Source organism: Copadichromis virginalis, linkage group LG3 (genome assembly GCF_057382275.1).
Source record: "Copadichromis virginalis isolate Kocher_CV1m ecotype Utaka linkage group LG3, C_Virginalis_male_GT1.1, whole genome shotgun sequence".
NCBI classification, from domain to species: Eukaryota; Metazoa; Chordata; class Actinopteri; order Cichliformes; family Cichlidae; genus Copadichromis; species Copadichromis virginalis.
Window position 1 is genome coordinate 8,846,292 of NC_140620.1, and position 23,482 is coordinate 8,869,773.

Consider the following 23,482-nt stretch of genomic DNA (forward strand, 5'->3'; position numbering starts at 1 on the left):
CATATAGTTAGGGCTGGACCAGGTGACCCTGAATCCTCCCTTAGTTATGCTGCAATAGACATAGGCTGCCGGGGGATTCCCATGATGCATTGAGGTTTTCCTTTCCAGTCACCTTTCTCACTCACTATGTGTTAATAGACCTCTCTGCATTGAATCATATCTGTTATTAATCTCTGTCTCTCTTCCACAGCATGTCTTTATCCTGTCTTCCTTCTCTCACCCCAACCAATCACAGCAGTTGGCCCCGCCCCTCCCTGAGCCTGGTTCTGCTGGAGGTTTCTTCCTGTTAAAAGGGAGTTTTTCCTTCCCACTGTCGCCAAAGTGCTTGCTCATAGGGGGTCATATGATTGTTGGGTTTTTCTCTGTACCTATGAAGCACCTTGAGGCGACTTTTGTTGTGATTTGGCGCTATATAAATAAAATTGAATTGAATTGAATTGAATTGCTCTGGTCTTGAGTTTGTTTTCATAATAAATATCTAAATAAATAAAAGACATGTTTTTCTCTTAAAGGCTAACAGTCAGTCAGAATGAGGCTGGACTCAAACACAGAAAGGTGTTTTTATCCAGATGAGCCCAGAGAAGAAACACGAGTGTTCACAGACATCAGAACCTCAGAGGTGAAACATGAGGTTGGAGTCCTCCTCAGCATTCAGAAGAGCTGCTGTGAAACCTGGAGTACTCATGACAGACTCTGATGGCAGAAACACATCATGATTCAAAAATAAAGAATATGACAAACATGGAGCTCCTGATCCTCCTGCATGAGAACAAGCTGACATGAGCGCTGTGTCTGAGTGTCTCCCTTTCACAGTGAGAATAACAGAGCTGCTGATCTGAGCTCACAGTCATTAAACTGACCTGAGGTCAGCTGCTAGGACATCTCTGTGCTCCTTACATATGAATATAAACCATGTGACCTCACCTCAGTCGTGTGGATGACTGTAGTCATAGAAGAGTAGAGGTGTAGCAGGTGGTGTGAGGCTAAGGAGGAAGAGGTGTATTCTAGTCAATGCAGTACTTAGAGGCTCCACCAGAGGGCTCTGTTAAGTCCTTATTGTAATACAGTTACTGTGTGCAGTTATACCTGATACAACATCTGCACTTATTTAAATCATACGCGTAAATGCTGTCAGTAAATGATTGATTCCTATTTATTCTACTTCCTGTTGACTAGTTTTATTAAAATGAAACATTTAAGCACAGCTGATCGAGTGACTGGACGTAAACAGGTAATGGATTTCATGTAACAGGTTCACACCTGAATCTGGGCCTGTGGTGCCAAAGTGTTCAGACCTGGTGAATGACCTGCAGAGAGCTGGGACCAAAGTAACAAAGGTCACCATCAGTAACACACTACAACGGCAGGGAATCAAATCCCGCAGTGCCAGACGTGTTCCGCTGCTGAAGCCAGTGCATGTCCAGGCCCGTCTGAAGTTTGCCAGAGAGCACATGGATGATACAGCAGAGGATTGGGAGAATGTCATGTGGTCAGATGAAACCAAAGTAGAACTTTTTGGTATAAACTCAACTCGTCGTGTTTGGAGGACGAAGAATACTGAGTTGCATCCCAAGCACAACATACCTACTGTGAAGCATGGGGGTGGAAAAATCATGCTATGGGGCTGTTTTTCTGCCAAGGGGACAGGACGACTGATCCGTGTTAAGGACAGAATGAATGGGGCCATGTATCGTGAGATTTTGAGCCAAAACCTCCTTCCATCAGTGAGAACTTTGAAGATGAAACGAGGCTGGGTCTTCCAACATGACAATGATCCAAAACACACCGCCCGGGCAACAAAGGAGTGGCTCCGTAAGAAGCATTTGAAAGTCCTGGAGTGGCCTAGCCAGTCTCCAGACCTCAACCCCATAGAAAATCTGTGGCGGGAGTTGAAAGTCCGTGTTGCTCGGCGACAGCCCCAAAACATCACTGCTCTCGAGAAGATCTGCATGGAGGAATGGGCCAAAATACCAGCTACTGTGTGTGCAAACCTGGTAAAGACCTATAGTAAACGTTTGACCTCTGTTATTGCCAACAAAGGTTATGTTACAAAGTATTGAGTTGTATTTTTGTTATTGACCAAATACTTATTTTCCACCCTGATTTACCAATAAATTCTTTACAAATCCTACCATGTGAATTCATGGATTTTTTTTCACATTCTGTCTCTCACAGTTGAAGTGTACCTCTGGTGCAAATTACTGACCTCTGTCATCATTCTAGGTGGGGGAACTTGCACAATCGGTGGCTGACTAAATACTTTTTTGCCCCACTGTATCTTGGCAGCATCATCTCGAATGACGGGGTCTCTGATCGGGATGTCGACGCCAGAGTAGGGAAGGCGGTTGTGTCCTGCGACGTCTCCAACCTATTTGGAACTCGACCTCCCTGAATGTTAGGGTCAAGATCAGACTATTGAACTCTATTGTCTTTCCTACTGCACTATACGCTAGTGAAACCTGGCGCTCAAGAAGTGCAATTACTCAACACCTGAACGTGCTTCAACAACGTGGCCTGCGGCGAATCCTGAGAATTTCCTACCGGGACCGAATAACAAATGAGGTCCTACAAAGAGCAGGCACCCGCCCGTTAGCCAATGTTGTTGCAGAAAGGCGCTTCCGCTTTGCGGGCCATATTTTATGCCTACCCCCGCATTGCCCAGCTAAGATTGCCATTACATGGTGTCTACGCACTGGCAAGCGAAAGCAAGGCCGACCAAAGACCACATGGCGTTGAACATTCATGGACGATCTGAAAACTGCCGACATTGCCTGGGACGAAGCTGATGCAGTCGCTGCTGACCGACATCAATGGAGATCACTAGCTGCCCGATGCGCCACCCGGCATAGGAGGAACTAAGTGCTAAGTAAGTGTGTCTTTGCCCTCTGTGTCCATCTGTGGGTGTGTGTGTCCTTCTGCCTTGTTTCCCCTCCTTGAGAATTGATGTGTAAACTCAGAGATATATACTCCAAAAGACAGAAGGTTGTTTCAAAAGAATTTTTGTGTAATTTTTTAAAGTTTTATTGACATAAATACATCTGACATCACTTCCTTAATGTTTTTCACACAACGTTTTATTAAATGTGAAGTTGAAATTATAACAGTGATTCTAATATTTCTATATTAAAAATAAATTTAATGCCTGTCACCAAATTCCACAAGATTCTTCACCAGGACCCTTTGTGATAGTTTAATTTTTATAGAAGCTGAAGTGATACACAATATGTATTTAGTTATTTCTAAGAAAATTAGAAACGCAAAGAAAATTAATGCAGCCTTTGCTATGTATATAGTCACATGCATTATGATATCTCAATACAATCAGATTCTGCTTAGAACTGGATTCAAAACTATTGAGCCAATATTTTCAGCTTATATGGCTGAAACATTTTCAAAGGATGAGCTTCCAACAATGAGTGAAACAGTAAGAGCATGTGCAGAAACATCCCATTGAGAAAGAGAAATCAAACATTTGGATTCATTTTAATGAGCTTAGACTTGTTGAAAATGCAGAGGAGCTGGTTGTGAACTGAGCTTCAGAGAAACACAGCATACTGATATTCACTGTGAAGCTTTGAGTGGAACAAGACAGAAAAACAACATGTGGATCCTGTAATAATGGGAGCTTCCATCTTTAAAGGACTGAAGAGGAAGAGCTTTACAAGGAATAATTTAGAACAGTTTAAAACATCAACTGATTGAATCCATGAATCTGAAAATGTATTTCTGACTGAAAGAGACAGACATGTACAGACTGAACTCTGTTCAACAGTCAGAGTGTTTCTCCAACAGGAGGACACTCTTTACACTCAACTCAGCACAGGGACACTGACGAACGAGACCAGATAAAAAACCCAGGATAAAGTTTTAGAGTGAATGTGGTGTTGAAGGTGTGGAGGTGAATCAGAGTGTCAGAGGAGACTCTGTAGAAGGACAGAGTGCCAGCAGGACAGTCCACATACACTGCTACTCTGTTAGAGACAGAGGAGGAGGAAGAGGAGGAGGAGGAGATGAAGGAAATAGGCGTGTTTCTGTTATTGTGCCACACAGAATGAGGACCATCATCAGTGCAGTACAGACTCCAGGACTTCTCGTTGTATCCAAACACACAGTCATCACTGTTTCCTTTCCTTCTGATTCTTCTGTAACTCACTGATATTTGGACCTCTCCTCTCCACTCGACCTCCCAGTAACAGCGACCAGTCAGACCATTTCTACACAGTAGTTGAGGTTCATAATCAAATCTGTCTGGATGATAAGGATATGACTGAACCTCGATCACACGTGCCACCTTCCTGTTGTTGTCAGACAGTTTGAGGTTTGTGTGAACTGTGTTTGTGTCGATTGTGAGTTGACAGGAATCTGATGGAGAGAACAAACACAATCCAGCTGCAGTTATTGATCCATCATCTGTTCATTGATCGACACTTTGATGATGACTCCTGACATGAGACATGTGAATGAGTGATGTGACAGTTTGAAGATGGTTGAATGTGTGCTGCTTTGTTTTCATGAATCCCATTAAAAACACACTTACACTTCCTCAGACCTGGTCTCAACCATTGGACTCCAGCAGGCTCCACCCTGAAAGGAGGAGGGGGGTCAGACCAGCACAGTCTCTTTCAACATGCACACATGGACATTACATGGCTCTCATACACATAATGTTAGACAATGATAAAGGAACAGTCCAACATTTTCAGAAATACACTTCAATCCACACGTGGATCAAACTGCTGATGATTTGGACTGATCCTGGATCTGTCAGTCCTTTGAAGCAGTTGGTGGAGTGGTTGTTGGAGCAATGAAATCTGAGTTGACATCCTTTGACTGTTCTCCACTTGAAATGTTCTCCTTACTGTCAGTAAAGTGATTATTAATCCACCTCAGAATAACAAAATCCCCCAAGATTGATGTTTTTGAGTGGCTATGTCAAAGTTTAGAATTAATTCTTATTTAGATACTTTGGCATGACCATTATTGTAATAATTTTTATTATTCTTTCTTTCTTTCTTTTTTTTTCTTGTCCCATTTGATTCTTTTGCCATCAGAATTATTGTCTAAAGTCAAAGAAAGATGCCCAACGGATTTACTTTAACAAATGGACCATCCCGGCCTTGCCGTATTGGTCTATTTGATTCACCTTTGTTTTTATTGTTTATTTTATTTTAACTTACTACACACGGGACAGATATGACTGGGGGAAAGAAAAGGGAGAAAGAAAGAGGTAGGGAAAGAAAAACAGCGGGGAAGAGGAACGGTGATAAAGGGCAAAAAACAAAAACCAACAGACAAAAAATACATATATCAATCTCCTGGATCACCTGTTGAAAAAGAAAAAGAGAAAACAAGCAAAAAAAAAAAAGAGAGCAACATAATAAACAACATCATCGTGATAATCTATGGGAATATAACAGTAAATACTAAATATTGAATATTATTGTGCAGCATGTAGGATCGACAGTGCACAGTGTGCTTTGAGGTAGGAGCAAAAAAGGGTTTGTGTCTGTAAGGTATGGAGGAGATTAAGGCTCCAGACATCCAGAGACCCCCAGAGAACAACAGACCAAGGAAGACCAAAGGAGGGGCAACCGTGCCACTCTCCTCGAAAGAGCTGAGGAGGGCCCCAGATGAGGGGTCACTCAGCAGCCGTGGAGCAGAAGGAGCGGGGGGTTGCAGTAACGTGCCCATGAGCTCCGCTGGCAGCCAGCTGTGCCAGAGTGACACATAAATATAATGCACCTAATGAAACCAACAGAACCACGCCGTCTACAAAAAGGATAGATGAGATTCTGAGGCCATCAAAGTGGAAGCCTTCCACTACATAGGTACAACAGAATTTTTCTGTCCATAAAAGTAAGGAACAGAATCAGCAAGAAAGGTCAGCCCTGTCGGAGTCCACAACACACCAGGAATGAATCCAATTTTTTCTGCTGGCAATTTGGCCCAAGCTTGACATGTAATTAGTGGGGTTAGACTAATTGGTAATTCTACATTGACCATAGGTGTGAATTTGAGTGTGAATGTTTACAACACACTGCCATTCTGTCCAGGGTGTACCCCACCTCTTGTCCTGTTATAGTTGGGATAGGCTCCAAGAAAGGGGTGAGGACAGTCCCTTGTCGTGCTCCAGTGCTGCTGATCACTGAGCCTGGTTCTGCCGGAGGTTTCTTCCTGTTAAAAGGGAGTTTATCCTTCCCACTGTCGCCAAAGTTCTTGCTCATAGGGGGTCATATGATTGTTGGGTTTTTCTCTGTATCTATGAAGCGCCTTGAGGCGACTTTTGTTGTGATTTGGCGCTATATAAATAAAATTGAATTGAATTGAATTTGTCAGACTGCGGTCTCTTGGACTGCAGCCCACACCAGACATTCCCAGCACAACCTCACTATATGTTTAGGTTTGCCAGTCCTGTCCAGCATCCTGCAGTGCCAAATGATCCAACTCACCACCAGGTGGTGATAACTTGACAGTTGACCTCTCTTCACCCAAGTGTCCAATTATAGGATTACAAAATCAATCATCGATCTATGGCCTAGGGTGCCCTGATCCCACATGCCACTTATGGACATACATAACTTGAAACAAACAACCCTCTCATCCACTGGGAAAAAAAACAGCCTAGAGCAAGCAAGATGAAGGTTTGCAAGACGATATGGCTGATGGCTGTCTCCCAGACAATCGTGAATAAATTGTTAAATTTCCAGTAATGAAACTTCTTTCTTCAGACTTCAGTACAACAAAACAAACAAACAAACAAAAATTCTCTCCATACCTGAGAGTGTCCAGTCTCCAACTTGGATCCTTCAGTCCAGCCAACAGCAGCTTCAATCCTAAGCCTCCTGGATAATTGTAGCTCAGGTCCAGCTCTCTCAGATGGGAGGGGTTGGAGCTCAGAGCTGAGGCCAGAGAAATACAGCCTTTCTCTGTGATCAGACAGCCTGACAGACTGCAGAAACACAAAACAGTAATCCATCAGTGAAAACTTCCCGCAAAGCTTGTTTTTATTCATTTATGTTACTTTTTTCAATTAATTTAGTAGACAGTCAATGCCAGATGAATGTATGAATTGCATCATTTTAAAATCTGGTAAATTTCCTACTGTAAAACACCTGTATTTTTTCAAATGTTCTCCTCCGCTCTTTACCATCACTCCACATTGTAGTGATGGTAAATTTGATTCTTTTTACTGAATCGAGTTTTAATGAGTCACTGACTAAAGTGGATTGGGTTTTTTGAGTCATTTGATTCATGTATTTCTCTTTTCATGTATATCCTACTGCTAAGATGAGTGATTCTAAAAGAAAACAACTATTTTATAGAGCAAAAAAAATTTCTAAAGGGAACATTTATTTTGTTTTGTTTTTATTTTATTAGTATTTTCCTTAAATGTGTCAAATATATATTTTCTCATCTAAATGTCGCCTGAGCTGTGAGCCAGGGGGCGGTAATGCGCCTTAACATTGGTTGCCAACCAAGAAGAAGAAGAAGCTGTGAGCCAGAAGGGAGGGGGTGAGTGAGTGATTCGTTCACGCTATGATTCAGCACAGGAAGGGAGGGGGTGAGTGAGTCCTGAGTGATTCGCTCACGCTATGATTCAGCACAGGAGGGAGGGGGTGAGTGAGTCCTGAGTGATTCAGCACAGCAAGGGAGGGAGTGAGTAGCTCAAATGTGCTGTTAGCATGTTAGCAGAGCGATGCTACTGTGAACCGAGGAGCTATTGTCTTGATGTGAGCTTCTCCTCAGGGTTTCTTCTTCCAGTTGAGAGCAGAGATTTTTTTGTTAAGATACTGGATGTTGTGTTTTTCTCCACAATTTTAATTATAAGCTAGATACATTGCTGCTAACAGCAACAGGGATGAGTCAGTAAGTCAGTTGGGCTTGTGAATCATGATTCATGAGTCAGTAAATTGATTCTCGAGTTAATGAAAATGACTGCAGAGTCATTTTCATTAATGCCAAGTAGGCACCTAAAACATGCATTGTTTAATATTTTCTTTCTTCCAGTATGAAAAGAAAGTGAAAATAGAGTAAAAATTGTTCTAGATTTTTAAAATGAACAGCACATGAAAAATCATTAGATAGAATTTTTTCTCCAGTGTCATGTTCATGAGTCATTTTAACAAACTGAAAACAGAAAAAAAATGTGAATATGGAGCGGTTTTCCAGACAGAAATTGAGAGACAAATAATTCACAGATATTAGGCAACTCTGTGAAAGTGAGGCTTTTTATGCAATAAGATTAATATGACCATAAGTGGAAAGTCTGAATCCTGACCTGAGAGTTTCCAGTGTACAGTGTGGACTTCCCAGTCCAGCAGATAGAAGCTTCACTCCTGAATCATGGAGATCACTGTTACTTAGGTCCAGCTCTCTGACACTAGAAGACTGGGAGCCTAGAAATGAGGACAGAGCTTTACAGCTTCTCTCTGAAAGGTTGCAGATACTCATTCTGAAGAAAAAACAAAGATATTTGTGGTCAGATTAAATAACATGTAATGAAGAATGATTAGCAGTGATCTACTGCAATTTGTGACAACTGGTTGCCCAGCTGAAAACAAATAAGAGAGGAAAAAATGGCACAGGAACCTGTGTACCATTTTTTTCCTCTCTAATTACAATGACGGCAGTCATAGCAGAGAAAAAAAAAGACAAACTGAGTCGTGAGTGTTGACAACAGACAAAAAGTGTATTAGTGTATGTATTAGAAAGAAGAATAAAAGAAGAAGACTGAAGAATAAAACTCTTGGCCATAGAGACAAGTTCAACCTGAGGCTAGTAAACCCAGGGGCCTGAAGAATTAGACCTATGTTCTTATTTTAGTAAAATGGATACAGAGGTGATTGGTGATGACACCTAAATTATGTTGAAGGGAGTGCACTGGGTCAGGAAAGAAACAGAAAATAATGCTCCACCAACAGAACATCAATTATATATTTTTTCCAACCAGGGAGACAAACTAAAAGTTGTGGAGGAGTATTCATTTTTTTAGGGCTAAAGCCTGTCCATGATTGATTGATAATACTTTATTCATCCTGAGGGAAATTGTGTTATCCGGTCTTTAAGTCTGACGTCATTAGCCATTTCCGGGCCCAAACTCCCCTTCAGGTCCCAAAGTCAAGCGAACACACAGCATCCCTGAGAGTTAAAAACTGTCTAAATGATTTCATCTTCAATAAAATGATCACCGTGGCTGCTCTACCAGCTGTGACAATTAGGTTTAACATCCAGGCATCCGTGAAAACAGAATTTTAGCCGAGTTAGAAGTTAGCAGGGTTAAGTGCCATGCTATTGCACTTGTCACTAACCCAGTGGTTAGTGATAAGTGCAATGGCATGGCAGGAAGCTGAAAATGGACCACACTTCAGTCAGGAGAACGACTGAGATAATCCATCCACAATACGAGGTTAGTCATTAATATACGGCTGCATGGGCTGGGCTATGGTTACATTGCAGGGTTTTAAAACTGAGCTTTAAAACGTGCTGCCGATGAATAGTGCTAATACAAACCTATAGAGGCCAACAGTGATCACTGCCTTGTTTTAATAGGCTTGTTCAGATTAAATAGAACAAGATATAAAGCCTTAAAACATGTTAAAAACGCAAAAGCCTTGATAAATGCAGAGTAGTTTGGGCCCAGAAGCAGCGTTCATGTATGTCATCACTTAAAGACCGGATAGGCTGCCAGGCACTCCAGCGCCATCTTGAGCACCCCTTTCGGCCATACAGCCAACAACAGCCCCACAGTTCCTGCAGCCATCTTTATGGCGCTGTGTCTGTATACATGAGATATTTTTGTGTATGTGTGTATCCTGTGTCTGACTGGGAGGAGAAGCTAGTCAACACTCTTCCAGCTGGCGTAGTTGACCTTGAAGGGTAAGGGAAGAGAATCAAACACAGTCCTGTTTTCAAGGAGAATTTTTAATTCCAGTCAGCCTAGGTCATGAGGCACAGCTGGCACCGGTTGGGTAGCTGCATGAAATGAAGATGGTAGTTGTTTGGGTTAGTGCGAACAAACTGCATCCAATTTTACAGTTGGTCTAATGTCCATCACTGGTCACCAGGTCTCTCAATTTCCCATTAAAGAGCTGTGAGCTTCTCCAAGATCTTATCCGTGTTGTGTTAAATGAGCACAGTCTGAATACTCACAGTCCACCAGCTCCGATCAGCAAGAACACTGTTATCATTGTTCCGAACCCAGGTTTCTCATCAAGAAGATGGTTTCAATTGCATTAAGGGAAAAGTTGATCAAAATCATAATTCATCTTTACGTTTTAGAGAACAAGACTTAGAGACTCTATGAAGGTTTAGAGCTAGACATGACTAGACAAAGACATGAGAAGCAAAGCAGGAAAGATAAGGGAGAGGAAGAAAGATGAGACTGACTCCATCGAGAGCCGAAAGAGGAATGCACTAGTGTTACTTTGATAAAAGCTGCATTCATATATCCTTCAGAAACACTGGCATTTTCAACTGTTGTAAAGCAAAATATACTTGGTTCTGAGTGCTAACAATCATTTACATTAATGATTTTTATATTAACATTCTTAGACTTGTATCAGAACCCACCATCCACTTCTTTGCCTCAGGTGGTCACCTACTTATCGGAAGGTTGGTAGTTCGATCTCTGTCTGCTCCAGTCAGCATGTGTATATTAGATTGAAAGCATTTAAAGAAAAGGAGCTTAGAAACAGTGCATGTGCAAAACGGTGTGAACGGGTGAAAGAGGCAAGTTTTATAAAGTGCTTTCAGTGCTCAGATATAGTAGAAAAGCACTATATAAGAACCAGTCCATTCACAATTACACTGTTCATGTTTTTTAAATTATACATGGAAGCTTTTAGTAGAATCAACATTAGGTAGAATAGAAAAAAATAAAAGCACAAATATATTTACACAGCTTTGTGGGAGGCTTTGACCACTGGCAGCAGCCTCAGAAGAGCCTCCTCTGAAGCAGAGTATTTCTTCAGGTCAAACACATCCAGATCTTTTTCTGATGACAGTAAGATGAAGACCAGAGCTGACCACAGAGCAGGAGAAAGTTCATCTGTGGAGAGACTTCCTGAACTCAAGTACCGTCGGATCTCCTGCACTAGAGATCGATCATTCAGTTCATTCAGACAGTGGAACAGATTGATGCTTTTCTCTACAGACAGAGTCTCACTGAGCTTCTTCTTGATGTACTGGACTGTTTCCTGATTGGTCTGTGAGTTACTTCCTGTCTGTGTCATCAGGGCTCGTAAGAGAGTCTGATTGGTCTGCAGTGAAAGACCCAGGAGGAAACGGAGGAGCAAATCCAGGTGTCCATTTGGACTCTGTAAGGCCTTGTCCACAGCTTTCTGGTAGAAAAATGTCACTGCAGATTCCACTTCTCTTGACTCCTTTTTTGCAAAAAATTTAGACCATATAGCGGTCTTCTGTTGTTCTTCCAGCAGATTGAGTCCAGAGTTGATGAAGGTCAGATGGACATGAAGAGCAGCCAGAAACTCCTGAACACTCAGATGGATGAAGCAGAACACCTTGTCCTGGTACAGTCCTCTCTCCTCTTTAAAGATCTGTGTGAACACTCCTGAGTACACTGAGGCTGCTCTGATATCGATGCCACACTCTGTCAGGTCTGATTCATAGAAGATCAGGTTTCCTTTCTGCAGCTGATCAAAAGCCAGTTTTCCCAGAGACTCAATCATCTTCCTGCTCTCTGGACTCCAGTGTGGATCTGTCTCAGCTCCTCCATCACACTTGACCTTCTTCATTTTGGCCTGAACCACCAGGAAGTGGATGTACATCTCAGTCAGGGTCGTTGGCAGCTGTCCTTCCTCTCTGGTTTCCAGCACATCCTCCAGAACTGTAGCAGTGATCCAGCAGAAGACTGGGATGTGACACATGATGTGGAGGCTTCGTGATGTCTTGATGTGGGAGGTGATGGTGCTGGCTAGCTTTTTTCCTCTGAATCTCTTTTTAAAGTACTTCTTCATCTGTCGGTCAGTGAACCCTCTGACCTCTGTCACCATGCCAACACAGTCAGCAGGGATCTGATTGGCTGCTGCAGGTCGTGTGGTTATCCAGAGGCGAGCAGAGGGAAGCAGTTTCCCCCTGATGAGGTTTATCAGCAGTGCATACACTGAGGTGGACTTTCTAGGGTCAGTTAGGATTGTAGTTTTGTGGAAGTCCAGAGGAAGTCGACACTCATCCAGACCATCAAAGATGAACACAACCTGGAAGTCTTCAAACCTGCAGATTCCTGCTTCTTTGGTTTCAGTAAAGAAGTGATGAACAAGTTCCACCAAGCTGAACTTTTCCTCTTTCAGCACATTCAGCTCTCTGAAAGTGAATGGAAATATGAACTGGATGTCCTGGTTGGCTTTGTCTTCAGCCCAGTCCAGGGTATATTTCTGTGTTAAGACTGTTTTCCCAATGCCAGCCACTCCCTTTGTCAGCACTGTTCTGATTGGTTCATCTCTTTTAGGTGGTGTTTTAAAGATGTTTTCTTGTCTGATTGTTGTTTCTGGTCTGTCTGGTTTCCTGGATGCTGTTTCAATCTGTCTGACCTCATGTTTATCATTGACCTCTGCAGTCCCTCCCTCTGTGATGTAGAGCTCTGCATTGATCTGATTCAGAAGGGTTGGGCTTCCTGCTTTAGCGTTCCCCTCAAACACACACTGGAACTTCTTCTTCAGTGCAGATTTAAGTTCGCGTTGACAAACTGAAACAAGACATTCTGGAAAAAAAAAAGCAGATTATCAGTTCACGTTGTGTAAAGGAAGAGTTGAGTTTCTTTTCTCTAAGGTATGTCCATTTGACCACATGTTGGTCAATCTCTTGAGACATCACTAAAATGTCCCATTTATCCAGCAACTTAAAGTTTAGATATATCCTCTTACTGCTCTTCAGACGGTCAGCCAGCTCCTCCTGCTTCATTCTCCTCAGGAAATTCAGTGTGATCTTTATAAATGCCTCTCTGGTGCTCCTCTGTTCATCATCCTTCCACTGACTCTCTACGCATTCTGGGTAATCTGGACTCAAAACCTTCTGGATCTTCTTCAGCTCGTTCTTCACAAAAGTGATGATGTTGTCCTCCAGCAGCTGGAACAGAATACCTTATGAGTGAGCCAATCAGACTGAAATTATGGATCCAAACATCAGATCCATATTGGGCACACTGACAATCCACTGGTCTACAAAGAGCAGCATGGAGATGACTGTGAACAGAATAGATGTGAAAGTAGTTGTTGTACGTGTACAGACCATAAATATGGAGTCCAGGTGTGTTTGATGCTGCTGGGTAGACTGACCACTGGGAACCTCTGAGCTCTCCTGGTCCACACTGTGGAAGAACCATGAAGAATTAGTTCAAGCACAGAGTAAAAATTCAAAAAGTGACCTTTTAAGATAGTGATTAAGATGATTCCCTATAGTTGTAAAAATTTACTAGTCCTTCTGAATCCACTGAGACTCAACAGCTTAGTGAATTGTATTGAGCTCAAGTACGAAAAGTGTTGCGTATCACTGCTTCAGTAACATGTGAATAAGTAGAAGTTGGTAAAAAAAACAGAAAAAATGTATTTAACATTCAGTAACTGGCCAGTCTCTCTTCCAGCACCTTAACATCAGCCTTCCAAACCAGGCTGATTAGTATGTTACAGCTGACAGGTAACTGGGGCGCCAGTCCATGAAAAATCTGTGAGTACCTCTCATCTGACAACCTCTGATTTTTTTCATTTGTACAATAACTTATGAAATCAATTTTATACTAACTTTAAGTGTCACAATCTAAAGCATTAAAAAAACCAACACTTTTTCAATAACCAACATTAACATCAGTATTGTGGGATATCTAATACTTTCAGTAAACTACAACATAGAGGAATGGGAATTAATATTGCTACACTGGGTGTTTGATCTGTTTTCTCCTAAGTCACTGAAGAAAGATTCAAAATACATATCCTTTTTTTTCTTTCTTTTTTTTTTTCTTGCCTGTCCCATTTGGTTCTTTAGCCATCAGAATTGTTGTCTGAAGACCAACAAGGATACCCAATGGATTTACTTTGCCAAATGGATCATCGTGGCATTGCCGTATTGGTCCATTTGGTCGATCTTTGTTTTTATTATTTATTATATTTTATTTTCAGATGTTACAGACGGGACAGACATGAGTGAGGGATAGGAAAGGGAGAAAGAAAGAGGAAGGAAAGGAAAAACAGAAGGGGAGAGGGACAGTGAGAAAGGGGGGGAGAAAAAAAATAAAAATCTCCTGGATCACCTGTTGAGAGAAGAATAGAAAACAAGCAAAAAAACCAAAAAAAAACAAAGCAACATACTAAACACAACACCATCGCATTAATCTAGCTAAGTGTAAACAGCAGTAAATACTAAATATTCAATGTTGTTGTGCAGCACGCAGGACAGATGTGCTTCGAAGTAGCAGCCAAGAAAGGTGTAATTTAAGTCTACGAGCAGTGAACACCCGTGTGCATACCTGTGTGGATCAGGGCGCTTGTATTCCAAAGGTTTCTCCATGTAACGATCTGCTAGGGAGTGTGGGGGGGGGGGGGGGGGGCACAGCCCCGTCCTCCAGGGTATGAAGCAGGTATGGAGGAGATCAAAACTCCAGACATCCAGAGGCCCCCAGAACACAAGAGACCATGGAAGACCAACAGAGGGGCAGCCGCGCCACTGTCCCAGTAAGAGCTGAGGAGAGTCCCAGATGAGGGTTCACTCAGCAGCCGCGGAGCAGAAGCCAGGGGGAGTTGCAGTGACGCGCCCGTGAGCTCCGCCGGCAGCCAGCTGTGCCTGAGTGACCGAGCCCCAGGCCGAGAGGCCGGGGGCACCCCACCTCCGAAGTGGCCCGAGCGAGCCCCAGGTTCCAGGCCCCGATAAGCGGCCGCCAAGGAGTGAGCCGGTGTGTACCTGGACGCCCACCCCCAGACACAAAGAACCACCAACGCACCGATACCCGAGGGAGTCCGCCACCGGCAGGGGAAGTGGTGGTGGGTTGAGATAGGCCTCCAAACCTTGGAGGGCCTGAGGTGTCCCCAGAGAGGTGGTGTCTGATACCCAACCTGACATATAGACAAAGACATACAGGCACACACAGACACAAACATCCATTCCCCCCCTCATGCTCTCATATGCACTCACTCCACACTCAACCAACGTGGAGACAGACATAAAGAGACGTTGTACACACGATCACACTCCCCAAGCGTACTCTACAAACCGGGTCTAGGTACCCTTGCCCCTGGAGGGGGGAACTGCACCCAGACCCAGGTGGTGTTACCCTTTTCCCTGCGGTGGGGAGAGGCAGACCACCCCGACTCCGTAGCAGCAGGGAGGCCCCACACTCCAGACCGCAGTCGGACGGCCAACTCCTCCTAGCCCTCCCGCTCCAGCAGGCCGCAGAGAATGGGGGTGGGAGAAGACTCCAAACCTCCCTCCACCCGCTCATTGTAGTGTTGATGCATGTGTGTTCTAAGGTGCAATTAAAACCCAGGAGGGCATGGAGCTACCTGCCAAGGAGCAGCAGGTAAGCGCATAGTCCCTCCTGATAGCCCTCAATGTCTACGTGTATTTAAAATTGAGAGGTGGGCAACGACGCCAGGGGTGAGGTGTACACCCTGATGGTAATTTGGACTCCGTGATTGTGCCCACCCCCAAGATCCTATATACATGTGTAATGAGAGTGTGAATAATGTGAATGTCTAAGTTGTGGGATAAAATTGAGGCAGAGGCAGCCGGAAGGGGACAGAGGGGGGGGGGGGCGGGGGGGGGGGGGTAGCCTCCTCTGCACCCTGGTGACATACCCCTACTCCAAGGCCCTGCATGTGTGGGTGGTTGTGGTGGAGCGGGAAGAGGGAGGCAGCTGGAGATGGGAAGGGAAGGAAGGGAGGGGCAGGTAACCCCTCCCTGGGGCCAGCTCCCCCGCTGACCCCAGTAGGCACACTCCGCGACCCGCCAGGGAAAGGGGGCCCAGGCCCATCCAGACCGGGGCCCAGTGCAGCAGCGCCTCCCGGCCCCACAGAGCCCGGGACAGTCCACCCAACCCCACCACAGAGAAAACTGCACCCACCCCACCATCCACTCATCTTCCAGACTACATAAGACACTAAACGCCCAGGCTGAGATCTTCCTCCACCTCTCCTGTATCTCCCCCTCCTGCAGAGAGAGTTCCTGAAGAGAGGAAAGCTCCTGCAAGATGTGACCATCTCCCCCACCAGTTGAAGAGCCCCCCAGGTGGCTCGACGCACCGGCGGCACCCTGCTCCAAAATACATATCCTGAGTAAACGTCAAAGCAGATGTCACAAACTCCTGGCTCATGGAGAGTTGACAGAAGAGCTAAGTTTGTGTTCCATGTATGGCCAAACCAAAGCAAAAGATCCAGATCCAGCAATGGCTCTGCACTGCATTAAACATCAACAAGCACTGTGCAGAAAATGCTTGAAGTCATGTCTGTAATCCTGACATGTGTAAATTACATCAGGTCCAGAGGTTTACAACACCACCAGTTCAGGGCATTTTTGAAGGAAATTGAGGGATTTTATGGCACTTTACTGATGTGCATTAGCATAGGAAGGGGTGTGTTGAGGAGATTCTTTGAGTTAAAAGTTAATTCTAGATATTCATTGAAGTTCTAAACTGGATGTTCTTGAATTGGATGATTCAAAATGGATAATGGCGTTCCTTGTGAACATTACACAGGAGCTAAACATTCTGAACTTAAAGCTGCCAGGTTTTGGACAGCTCATTATAGTGGCCTATGAGAGTGTGAAAGCCTTCTCCACAAAACTGAAACTATGCAAAACTCATCTGTCTGCTATTGAAATCCTGCAATGGGAGTTTGAAACGTGATTTGCTGACTTGGAGGCATGCGGTGACACTTCCCAGCTGCTTGCAGACCTCTTCTCAGCTGATGTGGAGTGTCCCCACTGAACTCACTGAATTGCAGTGCAACAGTGAACTGAAAAATCAGTTCAGGGAAGCACAAGGAAAAGCAGACAAGATTGCTTGTTTCTAAGACATCTGCCTCTTTTAAGAGTTTTCAGGTGTTTAATGTCCCTTTTTGGAAGCAAATATCTGTGTCCCAAAATGTTGATTCGGTCATCTGGATGCAGTGTTTTAAATGGGAGAAACGTTTCATCACTCATCCAGGTGACTTCTTCAGTCTCAGCTGACTGCAGGTTTCCCCAATCCCCAATCTTATAAACATACAAACATTACATTTGCACAATGACTGTCCAGGATGTGTACATCCTCACCATTGAAAGAGTGTCCACTGGCCCGTAGGTGTAAATAGACTGTGGAGTGCTGAGGTCGAGGATCGAAGCCAGAAACTTGGTGTAGATTCCTCTTGGTACAGCCTGTGGTATGAGGTCCGGTCAATAGCATTGTCTTGTTCTAACTGCTTCAGACAATCTGTCACCCTCTTCCTGTAGCCACTTTCTGGGTCTCATGTTTGTCACTAAGCAGTGACAAAAATTTCTTATGATACTGTTTATGGTTTAGCAAAACCGTGTCCCTACCCTTGTCTGCTGGAAGGATGATAATGTTGTTGTCATCAATGAGTGATGTGAGTGCCTTCCTGTCCTCCATTGTGATGTTAGATTCAGGGGGCTTTGCATTGCTGAGACAGGCTGAAACTTTGGTCCGTAGTTACTCTGCTTCCACGTCTGCAATGTTGTCATTTCAAATTGCTGTTTCTGTGGCTGTGATCAGTTCCACTAATAATAATAATAATAATAATAATAATAATAATAATAATGGATTGGATTTATATAGCGCTTTTCAAGGCACCCAAAGTGCTTTACAATGCCACTATTCATTCACTCTCACATTCACACACTGGTGGAGGCAGCTACGGTTGTAGCCACAGCTGCCCTGGGGCAGACTGACAGAAGCGAGGCTGCCATATCGCGCCATCGGCCCCTCTGGCCAACACCAGTAGGCGGTAGGGTAAAGTGTCTTGCCCAAGGACACAACGACCAGGACAGAGAGCCCGGGGATCGAACCGGCGACCTTCCGTTTACAGATCCGCAAAACTGTGATACTGCTAGATGAAGAAAAAGGAATATCAGAAAGGGGAGGCACGTTAGGAGGAAGTGAGAGAGAAGGAAAGGCTGGAGGGTGGATGTGAAAGTGAGGACTTCAAATGTATTAACTATGACCGGTAAAAATATATAGATGGCTTAAATGATGGAGAGAATGAAGGGAAAAAAAGCAAGGCCATGAGGAAATCTTGAGGGAGGAATTTGAAGTTAAAAATCCAAGGGGTGATAATGTCAGTGCATATGATTTAGAAAATAAAGACAAATTCTGGAGTATGCTCAATGAAATGGAAAAGAGTATGTCCAGGGTAAATAGAGTTGTGATTGGAACAGATTTAATGGACATGTAGATGAAGACGAAACTGTCTTTTCAACATTTTAACAGATTGGAGTTACATTTTTATTTGGTGGATTTTCAGAGTGGAGTAAAATGGAGAGTGCCTTGTTGGACTGGATTTTGCTTCGTAATGCCTGGAAATGATGAAGAATCACTTCAGATAAAATCTGGATCACTGTTTTGCTTGAAGACCAATTTAAATGTTTATATTCAGTATTGATTGACTGGAACAGCTCACATTTGGTTTCCTCAGAAAACAAACCTCAATGTGTTTTTATTTCCTGAAAGAAAACCATTATCATTGAAGTCATACACAGCAGTGTGCTGTTGGTTTCTGTCACAAACAGATTTAAAAATGTTGCCTGAGTTTACAGTATAATCAATCATGAGAAAAATGTTTTATTTTTTTTTTAAGAAGGTTCAAAGAAAAAAATACTAAAATGATGCTTGGGCTGTTTTATGAATAAAAATAATTTCTGTGCAGGAAACTTAGTTTTTTCTTTCACTTGAATAGTTATAATGTCATTGAGAGAATTACATGTTTGCACTGCAGTTTATATCCAACAACATCAAGGTTCCTGTGAATAATGATGGAGCAGTGATGTGAGTGCTGAGCTGTGACATGGAGAAGAGTCATGGACAGTTAGAGATGGTCATCTCACCTCTGAGCTTTGGTCTGGCTCTCATGTTCCCCACACAGAGTGCTTTTAGAGGGAGGGACTCCCTCCTCTCTGTCCTCACACTGATCCATGCTGCTCAGCTCACACACACTTTCTACCTGCAGAGGAAACACAAATCATTCATGTGCACATCAACTGAAATCCTGCTTTCCATCATGTGTGCTGTCCAAATATCAGCTGCTTCTTTCCTGCTTCATCTCAGTGTCAGCTGGATGCAGTCAGACAGCAGTGTGAGGCAAAGGAAGCTGCCATCAGCTGCTCTACTATCAGTCCACTAGATGGAGCCATGAAGTTGTAGGTCAGCACACACACAAACACACAAAATACATTTGCTGACAAACACTTATTAACTGTGACTGGAAGTTTCTGTTAATTAACATTAAGTCAATTCAACATGTGTGAACAAATTGTTTAAACATTTTGGCTGATCCAGGATTCAAAGAGGATCCACCGTCTTAACATGTAAGAGAACTGAATGTGACTAAAGTAGAGAAACCTTTCTTTTTTACTCTCTGCACAGATTCAGCATCATGTGCTTTTAATGACCATGTCCTTATTAAATAGAGATACAGTTTAACAGGATGTTTTATTAAAATTTATTTTAACTCCTTCACTGCCAGCCATGTACAAATCAGGTAACTCCCCACTGCCAGGGTTTCTGAGCATTTTTACTCATTTTTGAAGAGTAAGTTTTTCAATTGACGTCTATAGACGTCAATGGCAGTGAATGAGTTAAGAACCTCACATCATCTCTAACTATGGACTGAATGTTGGCTCATTGCTATTACCAACTTGGTACATTTTTAATTTAAAGCACATTTTGGAAGATTCAGTTTCATAGAAGCTTTTTCCTGTATTGTGCGTAATGTAGAAAGTAACAGATCAGACCACCCTGATTGAAACCCGCAAAGACCCATTTCTACATACTTGCCTGTGTCAACACAAGAGGTGCTTTCATCAAAATGATGCACTTCCTGTGGTTACTGCCATGTTTCTATTAGCGGTTGTTTAGTTAGTGGTTTAGCATTTGTCCCATATGTGAGTTCGGAGAAGTGGAAATGACAGGAAGTGTGGTTGCTAAGCTGCTGCTATGTGCAACTAATGTAACAGACTAGAATAAAATGGAGTATTAAACAGAGAAACCTCAGACTGTTCTTCTTGCTCAGTTCATCTTTCTGTTATTTAATAGCTAATAGATTTATTTGGCTAAACAAGTCACTCCTGATCCAACTGAGGAGCTGGCCAGAAAAAACCTACAGTCTGACATTCTTTTGGCAAAGTTACACACCAATTCAATATTAATTTTAGCAAACTCCAATTGACTTAACAATTACTGCCGATGTGAATTTTAACTTTACCAAATACTGAATATTTTATCTTCCCAGTTCTAATCTGTAAGATATTTACAATATTTGAATTCACAAATATTTTTGCTTCCTTAGAGATAGGGTGAGAAGTTCGGCCATCCGGGAGGGGCTCAGAGTAGAGCAGCTGCTGCTCCACATCGAAAGGAGCCAGCTGAGGTGGTTCGGGCATCTGACAAGGATGCCCCCTGGGCGCCTCCTGGGTGAGGTGTTCCAGGCATGTCCCACCGGGAGGAGGCCCCGGGGCAGACCCAGGACACGCTGGAGAGATTATATCTCTCGGCTGGCCTGGGAACGCCTTGGTGTTCCCCCGGACAAGCTGGAGGAGGTGGCTGGGGAGAGGGAGGTCTGGGCCTCTTTGCTTAGGCTGCTGCCCCCGCGACCCGGCCCCGGATAAAGCGGATGAAGATGGATGGATGGATGGAAATATTTTTGCTTTCACCCCTACCAGTCCAAGCAGATGGTCGCCTCTCCCTGAGCCTGGTTCTGCGGGAGGTTTCTTCTAGGGCTGGGCTATATCATACCGTTCACGGTAATACCGGTGTAATTTTACACAACGATAAGAAAATGAAATATCGCGATAGAATATGGGTAAAACGCGCATGCGCGGTGCCTTTGTTTACATACGCACATGGCGGCGACGCAGAATGAGAAGAGCGAAAGCGGATCGTTGAATGAAACGGATGAGCCAGAATTGATTTGTACAAATGCTGCAACTTCAGTGGTGTGGAACTGGTTTGGCTTTCATCCGTCAGATACACAACAAAGCACTATTTTTGGTAGAGCATGCTAACGGGCCGTCGTTATTTCCGTGTTTTTTGGAAAATACGGCACACTTAAAATCAATCCTTTGATTTCTCTGAAAATCGACAGTGCCCCTTATAATCCCGTGTGCCTTTTGTATGAACTCTGGTTGTGTTTACTGACCTCGAAATGATTTTATGTACACGGCGCTCGAAAATCTGTCAAATGTTTCTGAACAACTTTTCTAAGCTACGAAGCCGCACCGCTTGATGGATTGTCAGGGCATTACAGCTATCATAGGCGGAGCCTCGCGGAGTGATACGTACTGTGCTTCAACATAATATTACCGTATTGTGTGTGTATAACCTCTTTTTAAGTTTTGTGGATATTATACATGGTTATCCTCAGGATATGTCGGCCAATTTCCACTGGAAATGCCTTTTGGTTAAACTGTCAGCAAGGAATTTGCACTGTTAAATTTTTATATAACTTTAATGCACATAAAAAACTGCTGCTTGTTTAACTGAAAATACATAGATTTTTTTTTGCACTAATAAAGTTGTGGAGTTGTAAAGTATTTTGTCTCACGTCAATTATATCGTCAGTTATATCGTTATCGCAAATTTTCAAATGTATATCGTGATAAATATTTTTGGTCATATCACCCTGCTCTAGTTTCTTCCTGTCAAAAGGGAGTTTTCCTTCCCAATTTTTTCAGCGTGCTTGCTCATAGGTTGTTATATGATTGTTGGGGTTTTAACCGTTGTATTATTGTAGGGTCTACCTTACAATATAAAGCAACTTGAGGTGACTGTTGTTGTGATTTGGTGCTGTATAAATAAACTTTAATTAAACTGAATTGAACTGTCATGTGAAACTCTGACTGAGAGTTTGATGCACACCACTCAGGTGGCACAAATTTGAATTCCTGCTGAAACAACACACAGTTATTTATGTTTAACCAGAAAAGTGGACATTTTTAAATCACAGTTTTGATAATTACTTTAACTTTATGATAACTATCATGAAGACAAACTGTTACATTTTGCCTGTTACATAAAACTCGCACCAACGCTCCGAGCTCTTTAGCAAACAACCTTATTTTTGGAAAGCGAAGCAGCTCCAATAGGACTCGGGATCAGCGGTGAGAAGTTGAAGATCATGTGAGTTGGTTACGCTGCACCATCAAACACTGTGGTCACCGTGAATCAGCAGCAGCAGCTAGAAGAGGTGGACAGGTTCACGTACCTGGGTTGCACTCTCAGCAGTGACGGGGACGCTGAGCATGACGTCAAGTGCCGAATTGGGAAAGCATGGGCACCCTTTAAACGACTACGACCTATATGGATGACCACCGCACTGCCTTCACCAACCAAGTTGCAGCTTCTGAAGACTATTGTTATACCGACAGCACTGTACGCAGCGGAGACTTGGAAATCAACTGTTAAGATCAACCACAATCTTGACGTCTTCCTTTGACGGCTGCTCAAGAGCACATATCTGGATCACGTTGCCAATGAGGAAGTATATCGCTGTGCGGGATTAGAGCTGTTCCACGTCCAAGTCACCAAGCGTGGGTTAAGATTCGCCGGACCCAAGACCCGCCTGTGTCGCAGTTCAGTGGAACCCAAGGAATGGAAAGAGACGGCGAGGAAGACCCCAAAAAACATGGAGGAGTACGTTCCTTGAAGACTTACGCTCAGTCGAACTGTCATGGGATGAAGCAGCAACTGCTCCAATGGACCGAGTCCGATGGCATTCTCTTGTCTCCCGATACACCGATCAGTGCGGGAGGATCTAATTCTAAGTCTAAGTAAGTGTTACATAAAAGAGTGCATAAAAATATCGTTGGGTATCACTCACATTCATCACAATTCATTTTGCCAATGAGGATCTACTTGCTTTTTCTGTGTTCCAGTCTCAGTAACTTTGACACAGTAATATCTGCTTCAATATTAAACCTCTGATGAAATCTCTCAAGTGTTAGCTTTATTTTGATACCAAGATTGTAAGGACAGAGTTTGTAATTGCAGAGAAATAATCAATTAAATTTGGGCATTACATTTTCGAGCAGGAAGCTCAGAAAACCCCCTTGGGGCTTAAGAGGTTAAGAAGAATTAATCTCTGTTTATAGAATCACCTCCAAACAGCCAAGCTATCCCTCAATAGTTCCATCATGTTTACTGTCTAACGACAGCGCTAGCATCTTGTGTAGTTAGTGTGTAGTGTTGTGGATAGTTTTGTGTTGTGTGTCAGAACAATGAGATGACTGCTGTCTCCAGGTAAAAAAAAAACAGGAGTGATACACGTGCTGCTGT

General features: G+C 43.3%; 1 protein-coding gene across 1 annotated transcript; it reads right to left on the reverse strand.

The window, feature by feature from the left end:
* Window positions 1-3,051: 3,051 nt before the first annotated feature.
* LOC146712600 (protein NLRC3-like) lies at window positions 3,052-19,189 on the reverse strand. Its single transcript, XM_085452249.1, has 8 exons — window positions 19,039-19,189; window positions 13,246-13,324; window positions 12,882-13,083; window positions 10,897-12,718; window positions 8,279-8,452; window positions 6,776-6,949; window positions 4,538-4,584; window positions 3,052-4,362 (listed from the first exon to the last, which is right to left on the reverse strand). Exons 1-8 carry the CDS (start codon window positions 19,125-19,127, stop codon window positions 3,815-3,817), a joined length of 3,135 nt encoding a protein of 1,044 aa, XP_085308375.1. The 5' UTR covers window positions 19,128-19,189; the 3' UTR covers window positions 3,052-3,814.
* Between the last annotated feature and the right edge of the window lie 4,293 nt (window positions 19,190-23,482).

Bases quoted from the DNA above. Each gene is read 5' to 3' on its own strand.
- LOC146712600 (XM_085452249.1), bottom strand. From the start codon at position 19,127: ATGGATCAGTGTGAGGACAGAGAGGAGGGAGTCCCTCCCTCTAAAAGC. The intron at 12,719-12,881 runs GTAAGAGGATAT...TTTTTTTTCCAG, and splicing joins GGCTGACCGTCTGAAGAGCA to AATGTCTTGTTTCAGTTTGT. The intron at 4,585-6,775 runs GTATGGAGAGAA...TCCTCCTTTCAG, and splicing joins TGGAGACTGGACACTCTCAG to GGTGGAGCCTGCTGGAGTCC.